This window comes from Psittacula echo (assembly GCF_963264785.1).
Source record: "Psittacula echo genome assembly, chromosome: 1".
In the NCBI taxonomy this organism is placed as follows: Eukaryota; Metazoa; Chordata; class Aves; order Psittaciformes; family Psittacidae; genus Psittacula; species Psittacula echo.
Genome location: NC_137735.1, coordinates 85,094,944 through 85,113,170, shown reverse-complemented (window position 1 = coordinate 85,113,170; position 18,227 = coordinate 85,094,944). Strand labels below are relative to the sequence as shown.

The 18,227-nt window shown below is 47.2% G+C and overlaps 1 protein-coding gene across 1 annotated transcript; it reads right to left on the bottom strand.

Moving 5' to 3' along the window:
- Positions 1-5,219: 5,219 nt before the first annotated feature.
- Positions 5,220-18,022, bottom strand: EMP1 (epithelial membrane protein 1; the record flags this gene model as incomplete). The annotated part of the gene is made up of 5 exons (XM_080630655.1): positions 17,957-18,022; positions 6,922-7,038; positions 6,267-6,366; positions 6,021-6,161; positions 5,220-5,383 (listed from the first exon to the last, which is right to left on the bottom strand). Exons 2-5 carry the CDS (start codon positions 6,997-6,999, stop codon positions 5,220-5,222), a joined length of 483 nt encoding a protein of 160 aa, XP_080486781.1. The 5' UTR covers positions 7,000-7,038; positions 17,957-18,022.
- Between the last annotated feature and the right edge of the window lie 205 nt (positions 18,023-18,227).

The following is an 18,227-nucleotide window of genomic DNA, read 5'->3' as shown; positions in this document are numbered from 1 at the left end:
GCAGGCGGGAGGGGCAAATCCCTTTATCTCCTTTAGACCAAAGCAGCTTTTAGTGCCCAAAGAGAAATGAGCCACGGTCTTCTGTTCAGGCCTGATGGTTAGCAAGTTGCTGCCCATTCCTCTGTGGAGTTTCTTCTTCCACTGCCATTTGCTCTGTAGATTTCTTGTGGGAGATAAACACAGTCCTTACCTCTGATGTGGGACGTGGGACAAGACACCCATGACATGCCTTTTTCTTCTATGTGACATGGCCACAGGCCAGCAGGAAGCCCACCTGAGGGCTGCCGTGCGAGGCTGGGGCACACTCCTATTTCTGAATTATACTATGCTAAAGCAGCACCGTCCCTGGCTGGGGTGCTCATGCCTCGAATCATAGGATCGTTACAGTACGTTCAGCAGAGGCATTTGCTGGGCTTGTACTGACCTCTAGTGATAATGCAGGGGACCGAGGTCTTCACCGTCAAGGGGCTTGGAGCGCACACGTGGATACTCGGGCGCTGGGTGGTTTACAATGATCCGCCCCAGTTTCTGACAGGATTGTGCACATGTCCTCTGGTACTGCCTTGGCAAAGCAAGCCTGATGTCTGATCAGGGTCTGTCTGCTTGGTTGACGACTGCAGTGGATCTCAGATGTCCCAAACCCTATACACCTCCCCACTAAACTACTCTTCCTCACCCCAAACCACCAGTGCTATAATGGCCTTCAGGTCTTCTGCAGTGTTATTCCTCTTGTCCATCCCATTCCCCCTCCTGTCTGTAAACCTGATCCCCCATTTCCTTCTGCTGCCCTGTTCCTGCATCCATCTGATGGATTCCAGCACTGCCAGTCTGCTCTTCTGGCTAGGTAGTGCCCATGGTCCTTGCTTCCAGGATGGTCCTGAGTCCTTCACTCTTGTGCCTCACCTCTGCCTTCCCTTCTCCACACCCTGGCTCTCTTGCAGAGTCTACAAGCCCTTTCCAGAGCTGGGATTCAAAGTGCAGGGGTTCTGGCTTCTTTGCCACAAAGCTGCCTACTGTGCTGCGTGGTTGATCATCTTCTACATGATGCACATCAAGCATTTCCTGTTTCAGAATGCCATGTGGAAACAGAACTACCTAAAAAATACATTCAAGCTGTGTTGAGGCTATCTCCTATCTTTTACCTCCCTAAGTCTGTAACAAAAATGGTGAAAGGTTTGGATCCAATTCTGGGAACTGCGAAACATGTTCCCAAAACACTGAGCAGCCTCAGCTTTTTGGGACGTCAATAGGACTCATGCTCTGTCAGCAGCTTCCAGGGAGCTCTGCAGTGCCCAGGAGCATGGCAGGAGATCTGCCATGGCTGCAGTGTGAGGAGCATTTGGAAGCCTCTTTCCCAGCCTTCCCCCCATCCCTGCATGCTTGACCCCGCTCTCACAGGCTATGCCTACAGCACCACCTTTTCCTTGCTTGGCTAAGTTGCCCTGGTATGTGTATATGTGGTTTCTGGGCTCTGGTAACAAGAGAGTGCCTCAGCCAGTTGATATTCCCCTGTTTCTCAGAGCCACACATCTTCCTACCCTCCCAAAGCCTGAGGAAGTGCTTTTACTCACTGAATTTCAGCTCAGCCCCCTTAGCTCTGTGTTATTATCAGAGCAAGGCTCAAAAAGTTCTACGGTTAGCATGTCAATGAAATGAACCTTTTACTCTGGGAGTTGCTTCCAGAGGAAGAAATAACCTATGATGCCCCACAAAATTCAGGAAAAAATAGTCACATCCATCTGTGAATGGCAAAAGCCAGGCTTCTGTCCACCCGCAGATTTATCTGGAAGGTGGAGAGAGGCAGGAGCACTCCCAATGCCCCTTCTTTTAGCACCGCTGACTGCATTGTGTTCTCCAGGTCATCTGTACGAGAGTGATCATACTCACAGGGTAGAGCTTCATAGCACTGCCTCTTCCCCTAGACCTTACTGCAGATAGACCTGGTTCTATTGTGAAAATCCTGACACTGTGATTATCTTCATAGATCAGATGAAACATCTTGGCTTCTCATAAATCTCTGATGAGGAGCATGCCTCCTGTACTTGCCCCAACATATATCCTGTCTGGAGACCCCTTTTCTTACTGATTGACCTGGCTAATCTGATCCACATAAAAAGCCTGAGAGGGGGTGGAATGGAAGAAGACTGCCAGCTACAGCCTTCCATGCTAGGCTGAGCAGAAAGGCAATCAAGTTTCTTAAAGCACTGTAACAGATGACAAGGTGTATATTTATACCAGATACCCACATACTTTGGGTGAATTGTGCAACATGAGATCTGTCATCATGCATCACATCACTGTGTATCTAATCCAGCACCATAGCTCTGACAATGCTGGGAGAGCTGAGCTGCCTGCAGTGATGCACTTCACCAGCAGTGCAATGCGGAAACAGAGGGTCTGGGATTAAAATTCCTCCTCAGTTCCTATAGCAATCAACTGGTACCCTAACTGTTCTTATTACCTGAGCAGGCAGAGCTGCACATGTAAACAACTACTAGATTAGGCAGCCTTCTAGAGACAGCTAGTATAACTGTGGCATACATTTCTGGGCTGCCCCCTGGGCTGGGTATGTTTTAAGTGGGATAATATTTCATGCTGATTTCGTCTTACTTTCCTCTATTAAAACGGTTCTTGGGCTAATTGCACCCTGGGTGCCAGCAGTGGAGAGTTACTCCAGTGCTCGAAGTGACCCATAATCTTTTACACAACTCCTAGCATCATCCTTTATGCCTCCTGTGATCTCTCCATCCCTTGCACAAATGGAGGGGATAGGGTTTGATGGTGGTGGTGGTTTGTTTTTATTCTGTCCCCTTTGCTGCAAGGGAATCAAGCCATTCTCCTGCTCTGGGTGTGATGGCAGGCAGCTGCATTTTATAAATGCAGCAGGTGCTGCTGCCTTTGTGTTTGAAGTGCTGTCATGGCCCCTTGATCAGCCCAGGAGTCAGTTACTTTGCTTGGCTGGTTTTGGCTTCTGCCATTCACAGAGCAGGGCTATTCCCTGAGCTGTCTGCAGCAGCTTTTGCAACACTCCTATGAACGTGTACAGATAATTCCAAACCTGTTAATGTGAGCAGGGACTGCCTCTTCCCAGCCTGCATAGCTTGACTCTCTGGTCAGAGCAAGACTGTCTCTTGCTTTTGCCCCTTGGTTGCCCCTCACTTTTAGTGCTTCCTGCAGTGACTTACTGTAATCAAATGCCCTGATTTAGTTGTTTGTCTTAGTGTTGTCTGTCTGAACGCATACCAACTCATGTGGTCCAGGCAAACACCTCGGTGATACTGCTTTGGGACTCAGTTGTGCTGAGGGTTGGTCTAAGTCATAATACATTCTGCAGCATCTTAGGCACCAGCTTCCACAGAAATGAGATACTGCCAGAGTGAGAAAGTACATTTGCAGCTCTCATGGGAGTGAAGCAAAGCCTAGCTCTGGGACTGAGTGTTGCCACTGCTAACACTATCTGTTTGAGCTTGCAGAGAACCTGAAATGGGAGCTCTGAGAATTGTTCTACTTCCTTCTCCCCTTCAGAACAGGAAGTCTCATATGCTGACAAGCAAAAGAAGTTGGGAGTTCTGCATCATCTTAAAGGCCTGAGCTTTGACTCAGTCAAAGCAGTAAATGCTTCTGTTAACAAATATCTGAAACACTAATGAAAAAAAAACCCAGAGCAAAAAAAATTCCCTTTATTTATAATAAAGGAAATCAGATTTTATTTTCATACCCTCAAAGTTAAAAATATGCATTTCAAAATATTTACAATGACTATGTATGAAATAACCTTTGTTAATGAAACAGCAACATACAGTACTAGAATATATCCACCAAATGATAAAGTCTACATAAGAAGAAAATGTAACAGAAAGAGAGAGAAAAAGAGAGAGAGAGGTAAACTGCATCCATGCACAATCTGCACCTGCATGTTTTTTTCATACTTTCTGCCTTTTAGTTGTGGATGGAGTCACAGGAAGTTTTGACCTCTTGTCTCTTACAAATGCCACTTCTGAATGAGATTCTCCAAACTGACAGAAATCTGCGGGTTGCAGCAGTACCAATGCCTCACTTTCCCATGCCAGCCTTTCACATGGGGACCTTTATACAGAGCAGACTCAAAATCTCTCAGCAACCCTGGGAGGTAGGTATAGTTTTAAGCAAGAATTTGGCAGATGGAAAAGAACTCGGTTAAGTAACTGGCCTAAGGTTGTGCAGCACAGAACAGAACTCACAGGCCCTTTCATTAGGGGACGTATTCCCTCTGCTAACCAGGATCATCTGCCTTTGAGGTGAGCTGCTGTGTCACAAGGTGGGGTTCTCAATTAGTACCATGTACTGGGTGATGATGTGGAAAAAAATATCCTTGCCTACAGATAAGGCCTTGTCTCAGTAAAGATCTGCAACGTTGCAGTTCTGTTACCACGTTCTGGAGCTGACCAGAAGATTTTAGCTTAGACACACACCCAGATGATGCCCTCCGTGCATGTGCATCATTGAGCAACTGCATCCTCTGTAATTAGGAACTCCTCTGTATCTTCACCCCGCACTCTCTTTCTCTTCCTCTCTCTCCATCATCTATGCCTGTATATTTGCCTTTACTACTTATATCTGATTCAACCATGGGAATCTCAAACAGTAAACAGAACAGCAAAAAATATTGCTTCCTCATTTCTGCAGATATTTTAACATGAATTTAACTTGATGCTGACTCGGTTGCTTCTCAATTAAATGTCTTTAACTTTCACATATGTGCATATATATATATATATATAAATGTAACAAAAGGCCCATCCCATTTACTTCAATGGACAAAAGAAGGGGTCATAAGCCTCACTGCCCAACCCACAAGGCACACCAAAAAGTAAGTGAGAACGGTTCTAGGAAAGGAAAAAGATTGTAGCCCTTGTTTTCGTGGTGCCCTTCAATCATCACTGCTGACCTTGAAGCTTTGTAAAGGTATGACATGACTTTGCAGAAAAGAAGAGCTGTCTGGGTCACTTGCAGGTTTCTGGTGTAACAGCCCCAGGAGTGCTAGATCAGTTGGAGCTGTATCTCCCTCTCTTTGGTGAAGGAGTTTCTAAGGATTCTAGCTTTGTTAGTGATTTTTCTGTGGTGGTGGCAGTGGTGATGATGGTGGCTGTTTCTGTCTCTAATGACCCAACAGTTCTCTCAGCAGAGCAATTCTTCCCCATTCCCAGTAGCCAACCCTCTCCCCTGGACCCTCATCAGGCTTATTTTTTCCTAAGAACAAGGTAGAGGATGCCGACGATGAAACTGAAGCAAAAGCAGATCCAGGCCAATATGAAGCAGTAGCCATGGTGAGAAGTTATGGACGGAGGTATCTGGCCTGTGAAGCGGGCTGTGTAAATGGAGACTGCAATCAGAATGCACAGCCCTGTGGGAAAGAAGAAGGAAAAGAGTTGGAAAATTCACAGAAACCGGCATTCCTGCGGGAGTTCTGAAGTACTGTTGTCCCCTGAGACTGTAATGCATGTCTTGTGCCATAGGAGAGAGGGGCTGCTGCCCATTAGGATTATTTATGGAGGGTTTCTTTCGCAGATGTGATGGCATAAGACACTCAGGGCTTGGTTAGTAAGTGCCATGGGGAATAAGTTTTTATTAGGAGGAAATCAGTAACAAGATCTGCAGACAGTTTGGTCCTACGTGTTGAATCCCATGAGCAGTAGTTTCCTAATTCTTTATTCCTCTGCCCCGTAAAAAATAGTTGAACATTTTTTGTTGTCTTTCAAAGGTATTTTGCAAAACCCACCGGGCTTTTCTAATGAAAATTGGGACATATTTTCATTATATACCTTAAAAAAAACCCCAACAAAACAAAACAAGAAACCAACCCAAACCCAACACTTTCCAGTTCTTCAGTGCTTTGTTTCATCACAAAAATTGGGCCACTGTAAACATTTAGCTGGCTGACAACCTCCCCTGATGGCCATGTGTGGCAGACTCATGCAGCTACTTGCGCTTGCAGACGCTGCGGCAGGCATGTGAAGCCATCGCAAGGCGAGCATACTTACAGCAAACCAGCATGTTGGTTCCAGTGATGTAGAAACGTTTGCCTTTCTCCAGGGTGAACAGTTGAGCAATGAACGTAACAAGCGCGATGACAGAGAAGATGATTGAGAGGATCATAAAGGCTTGCACGGTTCTGAGGGAAGCTGTAAACAAATACACAGGAAATAGATTTGAGAGGGTCAGGACTCAGCCTTATCATTGTGCAACAAGGTCCTGCAATTCACCACCATGACAGAGATGTAGCTTACCCACATCGTCACTGCTGACTGGCAGCTCACCACAGGTCTGGTTGCAGAGTAGCCAGAGTCCAGATGAGACTGTTTTGTCATAAGTACCCACCATCCAAACCTGAAACAGGATGGAAGAGTTGCATCAAGCGGGAGGAGAGCTTCCTCGCCCTTCTGGTCAGTTGTCACACGAAACCGTAAAGGGAGCAAGAGTAGCCCAAGTTCCATGAGACGACAGCTGAGCGGGTGGGACATGACGCATTCTCCAGAACCAGGAGACACTTAGTCCAGGCAGAACACCCGGAAGCCTGCTCTCGGGGCCAGGGGCTGAGAATCCGCTCAGACGAGCCCCTTCTTCTCGCAATACGAGCGGCAGAGGGCGAGCCAGCGCCAAGCAGGTGCGAGGAGGACCCGAAACCCTTTTCAGCGCTGTGCAGGGGCACCGCGGCCGCGCCGCCCCACCGAGCCGCCAGGGGTCGCCCTCGCCCCGGGTTTCCCCCGCTGCCATGACGGCGTGGGGTTTGCCCCCGTTCTGGCGGGCTTCCCTCAGGGGCAGCAGTGGGAGCAGCTTCGTGTTCAGTAATGGCCATGAGGGTGTGTCCCCACTTACAGACCTGAGCGTCCAAGGGCAGGCTACCGCTGCTACAAGTTTTTCTCACTTGGGGTGTCTACTTACGTTGGAAATGGTGGAGACAAAGAGCATGATGACAGTGGCGATGTGAACCACGAAGATACCAGCCAGTAGCACCAACATCTTGATCCCTTCTAGGTGGTGTCAGCGATACAGAGAGCTCTGGAGAGAACAAGAACAGAGGGAGGATGTGAAGGGAAGGGATGAATCAAAGAATAACATTACTATAGCCTTTATTTACACACTAGAAAACAGGTTGATCTTAAATCCATCCTGGAAGCAAACGCCTCTGTCAAAATCTGCAAGGGAGTTGCTCAAGAGGTTAAAGAAAGCCTGGAGGTAAAGAAACCAGTCTGGGAGGAGATGTAGAGCAGGGGTAGTCAGCTTAGGGGCATTTTAAAAATAACCTGAGTATATACACAGGTTGCTTAAATTGGTGTGTGGTTATGTAAAGTAAAAATGATATACTGCAGGCCTACACACCAGGGAGAGGAGCTTTTGCCCACAGGATTCACAGAGGTCAGGAAAGGTTTTGTCCTCCTCTTCTCCCTTTCCCTCTCGTGGTGCAGCCTCCTCCGGTTGGTCTGGGACGCTGCTGAGGGGTGTGCAGTGCAGGATTGTACGCTGCTGGGTGCATCACGTGTTGAGCAGCCGTAGAGTGGACTGGGGGTGCCCTTACTCAATGTGAAGAAGAGAATAACCAGAACATAAATGCCACTGTTTTCGTTTTAAAACTTGAGGTATGCAGATTGCTTTATTACTGCAACAAGATTCTCTTGTAAGACAGGTTCCTCTGTGGTTTGTTTAGGGTTTGTTGGTTTTTTTTTCCCTCTCTACTCTGCAAGCTTTTACTTTCTGTAAGATTCCCTGTCATTGATGAACACGTAATTGGAAAGGGAGAGGAATGTGCTTTGAATAGCTCTCATGACACTGTTCATCAAGGCTGCTGACTTATCCCCTGAAAACACAAAGTACTAGGAATGAATCTAAGTTGTGAGACTGAATTCATTGAAAGTGAGTAAGTATATTTCCCCTCCATCTAGGCATTTATTAGTAATCATGCAGTATAGCCATAGAAATCAGGCAGAAAAGTTTACTGGGTCCACTCTGTGAAAAAGACTGCTTCCTAGAAAGTTTCAAAGGGCTGTGTTGCTTTCTCTTGGTAGTACTGAAGTAATGAAGAGCAGCATCAAGGACGTGATTAATGTTGGCTGTCAAGTTATTGTGGTCCAGGTGACTCAGGTAAGGTTTGATGCTGTCACCATTTGTACAGGGTGTGGTAACATTGTCACTGAACAACACAATTATACTTTCTGATGTCTTTCACACAAACTGTAATGAAAGGCTTTGTGAAGTCTCATAAATGTGGGGTTTTTTACTCAATGACTTCACCTTCTCTACTCCTGTCTTTCCTCTCACTGCGGACATGTGTGGGAGTGTATTCCTGTAAAGTGCTGCAGCTATTCCTTGCACTGTGTTGGATATAGTTTCCCAAACCACAGCAGGCAGGCAGGCAGGCAGGCTTCTCCGTCAGTGGCTTTTTGTTAGGTTCAGTATTAGCTCATGACCAGGAAGAATTCCTTGAGTTCAGGATCTCAAGGAGCCAACTCTGTTAGGTCAGTTCTCCCACACAAATGAGGCCATTCCTTAGGACAGATTAGGTTTGGTGACTGACTGGTCCTATCTACCCAGCAAGAACTTGTCTGTTGTGAAGTTTCCTTCACCTGGGAGAACTCTCTGGAGCTGTTTAGTCCTGGCTTACTTGTCTACTTTGGGGTGTCCTAGCAAACTCCTCAAGTTCTAGGGCTTGATTTGCCTGGATGGCCTGGTCCCTGTGTCCTCTCTTGTCACAGTACCTCCCCTAGTGATGAACTTAGTGAAAGTACAGCCTTCTTAAGAGTAGTGACAGTCACTTATGAGTTGAGCATTGCTGAAATCCAGGTTCTCAATACTATATGCAGGCTACTGAATGAACACACCTAACCTGAGGGTTAAAACCCTTCTTTCCATTGGCTGAAAAAGGAATGAGGGTTTCAAAATGCTGGATGGCAACTGATATGGATATCACCACTGTACTTTGAGCTTGAGGTGAGAAACTATTGCTGTTGCCATAACTAAGTAATATATCTGCAGCAGATGCCTTGAACAGAGCTTCTGACTCAGATCTTCCTGTACCTTTGACTACTTGTCATCCTTTTTCTGATTACCTTGGTTCTTACACAAACTGTAACAAGTACTCTTGCCACCAGTGCATTGGGTATGCATACACCAAATTGTGGCAAATTTGCCTGAAATTTGCCTTTGCTGAACAGTGGCTAAGCTTTCTTCTTTCTTAGATGAATGTAGTTTTCCATGGTCTCTTTAAAAACTCATTTAGGAAGTTACTTGCTGATTATTTTTGAGGACCTTAAGAAGCCCTGTTCTTGAAAGACTGAAAATGAACTTTCATAACACCCTAAAGAACTACAACAGTAATTTAAAATGCATCTTCTCTTTGCTTTCAGAAATGAAAATGAGGGATAAATGTTACTTTTCAATGTAAACCCCCCCACAAAAAAACAAAAACAACCCACACTCAGAACTTTGACCAGTGTGCTAAGAAAAAGCCCTAAAATATTTATTCTCTTTGCTTTCTCTGCCCCATTTTCACACTGCTTGAGAACACTGTTAGCTCAGGTGCTTTCAGTGCACCTCCTTCCTGAGAACATCACCACCTCTCCCTGAATACACACTCTATCAAATGCAAACTCCCCCTGGGATATGTGCTCACAGGTTAGTTTTGATTCTTTGTGACTTAAAGCACAAACCTTCCTCTCTATTCATTATTTTTCCCTTTCCTTCATCTCTTCCTGGCTTTTAAATGAAACACTGAAGAACAATCCCAAAAGAGCAGTAGATGAACAAATGATGTAGAGGTACAGTCATCTCTGTTTATGATGGTACAGCATGGACCTTTCCCCCTTTAGACAGAGAAGCAGGCAGAGCACTGGTGATTGACAGGATAGCTATCCATTTTCTAAGTGTGAGATATCTTTCTGTGCTACAGGGTGGGGTCATATTGCTGGAACAATAGGACACAATTGCATGCAACTGCCTTTTCTTCCATTTCCCTACCTCAACTGCAGCTGCATTTGGACCTCCTTAGGCTCTTCTTGGCCTATGAGTCAGTCTTAGACTTCCTAGAGCTGCTAGTTTTTTCCAGTGACTCAGCCTGAGGCTCCCCAAACCACAATTATTTAACCCTGAAAGTGTTCAGGACACTGTTAGTTTTAGGACTGCTTCTCAAGAATCACTCAAGCAACCAGGTTGTGGATCCTGCACTGAGCCTCCTGGCACATCTTCTAGATTAGAGACCCCAGCTAAGCCAAGAAAAACAGAGCTGATACATGACAGTAGAATAACTACTGAGGTCTGACAGGCTAGTGGGGAAGAAGAAGTCAATGTTGTGCACCTGCTGAACAGCCTGCATGACTCAAGAGAAGGTCTTGCACTGATGACAGTAGACTGAATTTCCTTTTCCTGGGATGATGGATGAGGAGAAATAACAAGCCACACCAACAGTAACCATGAATAACAATCACCATAGCAGCCTTCAGCACAAAAAGACCTACAGATAAGCATGACAGACTCTTATCTGTATTCTCTGACCATGCAAGAGTACACACACTGTAGAACAACACAGAGCTCTCCTGCACCCTAGTTCAAGTTCAAGCAGGCAAGTGCTATCCATTAAGAACAAAGATGAAGTTTTCTCATGCAGGCAAAGTGTAGCCACCCATCTTCTCCCTCTGTCTACTTAACTGGTTTGGATCCTCCCGTATGGAAAGGAATCTGGAGAAGTGAGTCCTTGTCCTTGGTTTGCTACTTAGCAAAGCATTAGGATGGAATGCAGAGTGCCACTTGGAGATACGACAAAGGCCAGCAGTATAGTTCCTCAAATAGAGGGAGTGGGTTACTCAAGAGGGTGAACCAGATTAGGTAGTGGTCCTTTGCTTCTGGCAGAAAGTGCACTGCAGTGAAAGGAGTAGAGGGGATTTGTACAGCATATTTCTTCAGGAATGATCAGGTTGTTTGGGGTGAAAAATCAGAGTACTCTCAACTAAATCTGAAATATTTCAGATCTGAAGTGTTCCTAAGGGATGTTGCTCATCTGACTTCCATTCTCATTCTCTTCTCTGAACTGAGATTCCTGCTTGGGACTGCCTCTCCCAGGGTGAGTTGGTAAGGCGTACTGTGAGAGATGCTGGCTGAGGGGAGAACTCAGCCAATAGCCTATAGCAGCCTGCAGTGTCCAGGAAGCAGAGGACATCTGAATCGCACTATAAGCACCATTGTAACTTCTGACTCCTCTAAAACTCAGGTTTTCAGCTGAAGTCCCTTGGGTTGATACATTCAATTCCTCAACAAGAGAATTTCAGGGAAAAAAACAAATGAGCATGAGTCCTCCTTGTGCCCAGGGTCATTTTGCAGGATGCAAAGACGTGAAGATCTTTGTGATATTCTGGTGGCATGGTGACTTTGAACCCATCACATCGTTACTGGAAAGTTCGTGATAACTTTAAACAACCACAAAGAAGCATCTTTTTGCTTTCATCCTTTGCTCTGTTTCTTGCTTTGGATGCAGCTGAATCCAAAGTCCTTGCTGACTCCAGACTTTCATAAGTATGTATAAGACTTGAGACTTTTATAAGACCTATAAGACTTAAGACTTTTATAAGTATGTTTTTAAGTGTATGCCAGCACTGCTGTTGGCAACCTGGTTTTGAAAGACTGGACTGACTCAATCTACAAGTCAGATACTTTTTATAGGCATGTGGATGAGTAGGCTGGTGCCTCTGGAAAGAGATTTTGTATGTGTGGGAAAAGGGTTAGGAAAGAGGTGTGTGTGGGCACACGGTGACCTTTGCAGCCTCTGATTTATGGCAATGAGAAAATTTTCTGCATGCACGGGTGGTGGCTGTGGTGACCACATGGGGTACAGTTAGGCTGTAAATGTAGCAGAACAATGTCAACCAAAAGGAAAGTGCAGAGCTGCCTGAGGGGCTATAACTGAAAATAAGCTTAAGTAAATGGAAGATTTTGTTTGGTCCTTGGGAAGTATTTCCTGGTGGTATGGTCTCCAAGGGTTCAAGTGACTTGCCTTCCCAGAGGAGTGGTAAAGCCCCAGCATGTGAATCATTTCTTGATTCACATTTTTGTGACGGACCATACAAATTCCTCAAGAATCCACCCTTGGTAACAAACTTACACTCACTGAGAGATGCGGTGTTCAAGGCCAGGTTGGATGAGGCCTTGGGTGGCATGGTTTAGTGTGAGGTGTCCCTGCCCATGGCAGGGGGGTTGGAACTAGATGATCTTAAGGTCCTTTCCAACCCTAACTATTCTATGATTCTATGCAAGGGAGGGGCCACAAAAGATGACACACAAGGGTTTTCCAGCTCTCATGCTCGTGATTCATATGAGAGTGGGGAAATATCAGCTCCTAGGGCAGACAGTGAGAAATTGGCATTTTCTCCAGAAGAAACCACCTTCGAGCTCTCAGCCATGTGACAACATCAACTGAAACTCCAAAGCTCCCTTCGTTAGTCAGAAGAGACAACTGCCTGGGGCCTGGCAGGCAGCCATCAGCTGCTGCTGGAGGAAAATGCTGTCACTCCTCACACTAGACACACCAAGGAAGGACTGGGACTGATGGGCAGCGAGTGACAGAGAGGTGTGGGTAAGACCTCAGACCTAACGGAAGTACACGAGTGTTCCTCTGCACCTTTGAAGATGCGATGGGAAGCACCCTCACCTCTCAGTGCGAGGGTGCTAATTAGACATGGGAGTTGCTGAGACTTGCAGGGGTTCAGACGAGATGCCGAGATACAGGAGAAATGCTTGTGGGAGGACTGGCAGTCTGGGTGATGACGTGGTATGTGTGTAGGGGTGTGCATCTGCAGCTCTGCATGGCTCATGCTGTGAATGGGAGTGTGCACCCACGGTTTGCCTGTGAGCAGAGCTGCACTGTGTTTGTGAGCACGTGTCTGTTTGCGTGTGTGCTCATGCACAGCTTCCTCATGGGTGCACGTATCTATCTGTTAACTTCAACACTGACAGTGCCCACATGGGAGAAACCATCTGACAGCTCTAACAGGAAAGTTCAGGTTACAGTGTGGTGTGAGCTAAAAGTGCACAGATCATTTCTGGTGGGACTTCCTGCTTTTCCTCCCTGCAACAGCCTTTAGATAGAGGTAGAAGGCCTGCGAAGCCCACATCAGCTGTGCTTTTGGCTGCATTTTTAAATTAAAACTGCAATTCTCTGATTAACATAGACAGTTTCATAAAGATCTTCCTTTTTTGTTTCAAAGGACTAACTCTGAAATGGCTCCTTATCAGATAGCATCCCTCTCTCTTAAGACTGCAAAACATCTGAACATGTCAGTACAGGCTATGAAACACTGAAGTCAATGCAACTAAGGCATCTAAAGAGTCTGAGCTTTTAGGTCAGTCTACCTCCAGGGTGTCCCTGTTCCTGCAGTCCAGTTTACAAAAGACTGTGGAGGTTTAAATTGCAAAATTGTGCGATAGTTCCTTCTTCCAAACCACAGTGCACAAGTGATGGACTGGGTGGAGCAGGGGCATGAGTATAAAGCAGAAGAGGATGCTGTGCAGCCTGGAGTCAGTCAGTGCTCTGTGAAGGGTGGGATAAAGGTGGTCGTAAGGTAAAATGACTTGTCTGGTTTCAAGAGGGCTTCTTTACACCTGTGATTAGTAGGGTCTTGCAGAACAGTGTAAGGTTCATTCTAGCTCATGTTGCATGCAGAAATGGCTTTCCACTAGGCATCAAGAGCTTCTTTTGTCGGGGCACAACACACTGGCTGGGCTGCAGCTGCTGGAGGCCAGCTAGCAGACAGTTGTCTCAGCTGCCTGAGCTTGCACAACAGCCACTGTGCCAGCCTCAGAACCCAGCTTTCCTTCAGCAGTGGTCCACATTCCTGGACCTGATCTTCAGTAATGCTCTGACCAGCCTGCTCCTAGCCCTGAGCATTTTGCAGCTCCCCTGTCTTGCTCCCATTGCTCTCACTGTCCTTTCTGGGAGGCTGCTGAAGCCCATAGGGGAGGTGTCTCTCTGGAATGAGAAGAATGTGGACTCTGGGCCCATTCATGGCAGCTGCTTTTGCAACTCCCCTTCCTGAGACATTCTAGGGCAGGTGGGCAGCCAAGATTGCCCAGGATTTCCTCTAATCCAAATGTGTTACCAGGTGGCCTCATATAGCAAGAGCTCAGCCTTCAGACAAGCTCACCTGCTATCAGCCACTCCAATGCTCATTAAGTTTATTGCATTTCTGTGCATAGCTGGGGCTGACCTAGCCCAGGATTTGTCCCTGGGCTCCCATCATAGGTATCTCTCTATGACGGCAGTACAGTCTGGTTTTCACAGAGGAAAGGAGCTTAGCAAACCAGTCACTCCCTTGGGCAACATGGGTTCTGGAGCTAAATTGTTCTAACCTGTCTCTCCCTACCATGACAAGGCATGGGCTACTTTTGGTCTTAGACAGCAGCTTCCATGTAGTCTCTGCCCTACTGCAAACAGTTGGGAGGAGGGTGTGTGGGGTTGCAAATCTGGCTAGTGTTTCCTTTTTTCAATGTCCAGCTGTTCTAACTAAGGAGGTGCTGTGCAAAATCCCCCCAGTGGGGTTGGAAGAAATCATGCTCCAGATGCCAGCCCCAAGACAGGCTGCTTTGCTGCCCCACCTGCAGTCTGATAGAAGAGTGCAGATTTAAGAAAGGAGCCACTATAGATTTCCCTCTGGGCAGTTTATATGGAGGACTGCTACTGGGCCCTGTGTCATGCTCTGAGTTGACTGGGTGTAGACTGGCTTTAGCTGAGGATCTGCATAGTCACATTTGAGCTGGTGCTTCAGCACGTTTAGTCAGCGTCACTATTACAGCACTGTGGCTACCAGTTAGTGATCAGTACTGGCAGGTGCCGTCAAAAGAGCAGGGCCATGGAGAGGAGCTTTGCCTCAGCAGAAAAGACCCATGAAATATTAAGCATCCATCTTCAGATGGGGAGATAGGAAATCCCTTGCCCTCCCTTTTGGAGGTGTAAAAGAGCACCTCTGGGTCTCTTACTCCTCCCTGCCTTGAAGGAAGGGTAAAGAAATCCAATTTTTGGTCCTTTTTCATTGCCTTTTTTTTTTTTTTTTTTTTGTAGGAGAACAGGAGGAAGGAGAAGAATTGGGAGTGCCACACCCTGCACCCTGTTTTGGGTGACAGTGCTGTCACCTCCCTGCTGAAGGGCACAGGCACAAGAGCCCATTGAGATCAAAGGGGGCTTGTAGTGCTATTTCTTGCCTTGTGGGACACTCGAGTGTCCAAGGGCAAATCCCAGGCCCCTATCAACTGCCTGCCCTATCCCCATTAAGTGTATCCCCATTAAGTCTAGCACCCCATTAAGAACAGAGCACCCATCCAGCAGCCAAAGGCAACTGGGAGGGTAAGCAAGTGGAATGTGCTGTGGAAGTTGTATATGGCTGCTACATGGGACTGATGGAACCTGTGAAGCCCCATGGGAGCAGGCAGGGCTACTGAAGCAGGCTGTACCCACCACCCCTCCCACTTTTGGCCGGCAGAGTGCCATGTGCCAGCCTTACAGCTGGGAGGATAATGAGAGAAGGATTAGTGCTTGCCGCAAATCTCTCCCATCTCATCTTAAAGAAGGCCCTGAGATGGGTCTTTTACTGCAAACACAGTAGCTGTTATCAGCAGATCTCCTAGGACTGTTTCAAAATACAACCTCTGTTCCACCCCCGCCACAAAACAGTAATTCCTCCATGCACTTGCATTGCTTGCACACTGCACAATTCAAAGACCAGTGGCTGGGCCAGAAGGGCCAGTTTCCCCAGCCAGGGCTCTCTGTCCTCAGCAGGGTACTGTGGAGCACTAGAAGCCCTGCAGCTTTGAGGCACCCGCTCCAAAATGGGGTGTTTCTCCACAGGATCCCAAGTCCCTCCTCCAATAATGTGTCCCTGGGATGTGGCGTGATTCCATCTCTCTGATGTTTACCTCGGGGTGGCACGTGCCCATTGTGGATGCCCTGCTCTCACACGAGGGTGAGCCTGCATGAATGGCTAAGGCTGTGTGCCTCGTGTTTGAATGGTTAGTCATAGCTGGAGGGAGCTTCCACGGGAGCCTACTGGGAGGAACTCCTTAGGTGGGTGTGTAGTGCCTTGCATGAACGAGCTGCATTTCAGGGTGTGCTTCCAGGCACAGCACTTAGTGGTAGTAAGATGCCTCAGTTTTCATCCTTTCCCTAGGCTGATCCCCAGGGAAGCAAATAGAAATAAGCTGTCATTGAGGCTGCACTCTTTCAGTGCACAGACTCCCCGGGTTTGGCAGCTGTGTGAGGCGGGCTGGGTGGAGGCATTTGACTGACTGTTATCATAGGAACAATAGCTAATGGGCTCCAAGTTTTCCACTTTTCATACCCAGCTCACTCTTGCCTGTTTGCTCAGAAAAGAATCCCACTCTGTACAGAAATGTCAAGTGGGCAGTTCCAGGGCAAAGCTGCTCTCAGAGGTGCCTTGAGGAATTCAAAGCCTTTGAGTGAAAGTTGCTCTGTCGCCACAGCATTTTTTTCTGTATTATTAATTTTTCCAAACTGATTTCATAGAATCATAGAATAATTAGGGTTGGAAAGGAACTTAAGATCATCTAGTTCCAACCCCCTTGCCATGGGCAGGGACATCTTACACTAAACCATGCCACCCAAATTTCATTGTTAACCATGTTAAATCACAACTTCTGAGAACACTTTCTACCCAGACTGATTGCTGACTGCCCTGGAAACACTCGTTGCCTCAATCAGCTTCCCTACCACTCAAAACATCTATTTCTCAGGCAGGAGGCATCCTTGCATGACCAAGCCACAAGTCAGAGAGGACTTGAAATGCACAAAATCCATCCTTCTGCCATAACGTTAAGGTCAGCTCATGTTCTTGGCCATTCATACAGTAACTGTCCCCAGCACCAGCCTGAGCCCCAGCCATTCCTGGCCAGAGTGGGCTAAATACTGCTTCAGCCTCTTCCAGACCCATGAAACTGTGCAGAGGCGGGCTGGGTTCCTGCAACAGGAACCAAAGCCTGGTGCCAACAAACTGGCTTTCTTCACTCCCTTTCTCAGACCTCAAAAATAGTTCAGATTTGACCACAGGATGCAAACCATAGCAGACAGATGAAGTGAGAGAACTGGTGAAGAAGAGGGAGGGGGTGGTTGGTTGGAAAAAGGCAGGTGAATAGGGAAAATTGACAGTCCCTGCAATCCTACCATCCCATCCTACCTTCCCATCAGCATCTCCCTCCTCAAATCCCACCATGCAGCCCATGGTGCTCTTCACAATTCCCCCTGCTTCCTCACTTCACCTCTCAGTACTCTCCACTCCGGGGTCTGTGCTGCCAAGGAAGGCATAGCATGCATTTCTGCCCATAGTGTGGCTTTGCCGAAGAGCTCGGGCTTAGCTTCACCCTCAAGAGCTGGGAGCCCAATAGAAAATGAGAGCTCCTCCCCATTGTACCCCAAAATCTGCAGCTTTGGTTCCTCTCAGACTTCACATGGATTGGAATGATTTTTGCGTTAAAGCTTAGCAAACTACAAATGGAGACGAGAGAGACATGCAGAAAAACATGAGTAAGAGCCAGAAATGCTGAAACAGCAGCCCTCATTTCAAGCAGGCGTTTTCCCACGTTTGTAAACAATGCTACTCCAAAAGCACGGCAGCTCCTATGACAGGGCTGGCTCAGGTTGGGCACCCTTTGCCTGCCCCTTCGCTGCACATGCCCTGGAGGTGAAAACAACATCACTGCTGTCAGCGCTTCGGGGTTGCAATCAGGTGCCTTGCAGCATCACTTTACCCCATAATGTAGCTGGATTTCAAAGCAGAGGCTGAAAGGTTAAGGTGCATCTCATTGCCAGCTCGTGTGCCAAGTCGAAGAGATGTTGCAGAGTAGAGGAGAAAAGGAGGCAGGAGCTGCTGCATGAGGGGAGCAGCCGCTGAAGGAGAAAAGTTGCTGAGGATTTTTGGAGAGCAGGTCTTACCCTGTGGGCTGGCACCTGTAGAAGCAGGAGCGTGCTGGGCTGCAGTGCTGATGTCCTGAAGCGCAGAGCTGTAACGAAGGGGAGTGACCTGGTGGTGGTTTAAGTTTCCTCCGGTGGTGTGGGAGGGTGGTGTCGTTCCCCTCTGTTTTAAAGGAGTTACTATGAATCAGTCTGCCTTTAAAGAGAGGGAGAAGGGGGGTGGTGGGGAAGAAAAATTAACGAGCTACGCCCTGCTTTGTTGGCAGCGAGTCAAGAGTCGCTGGGAGGAAAC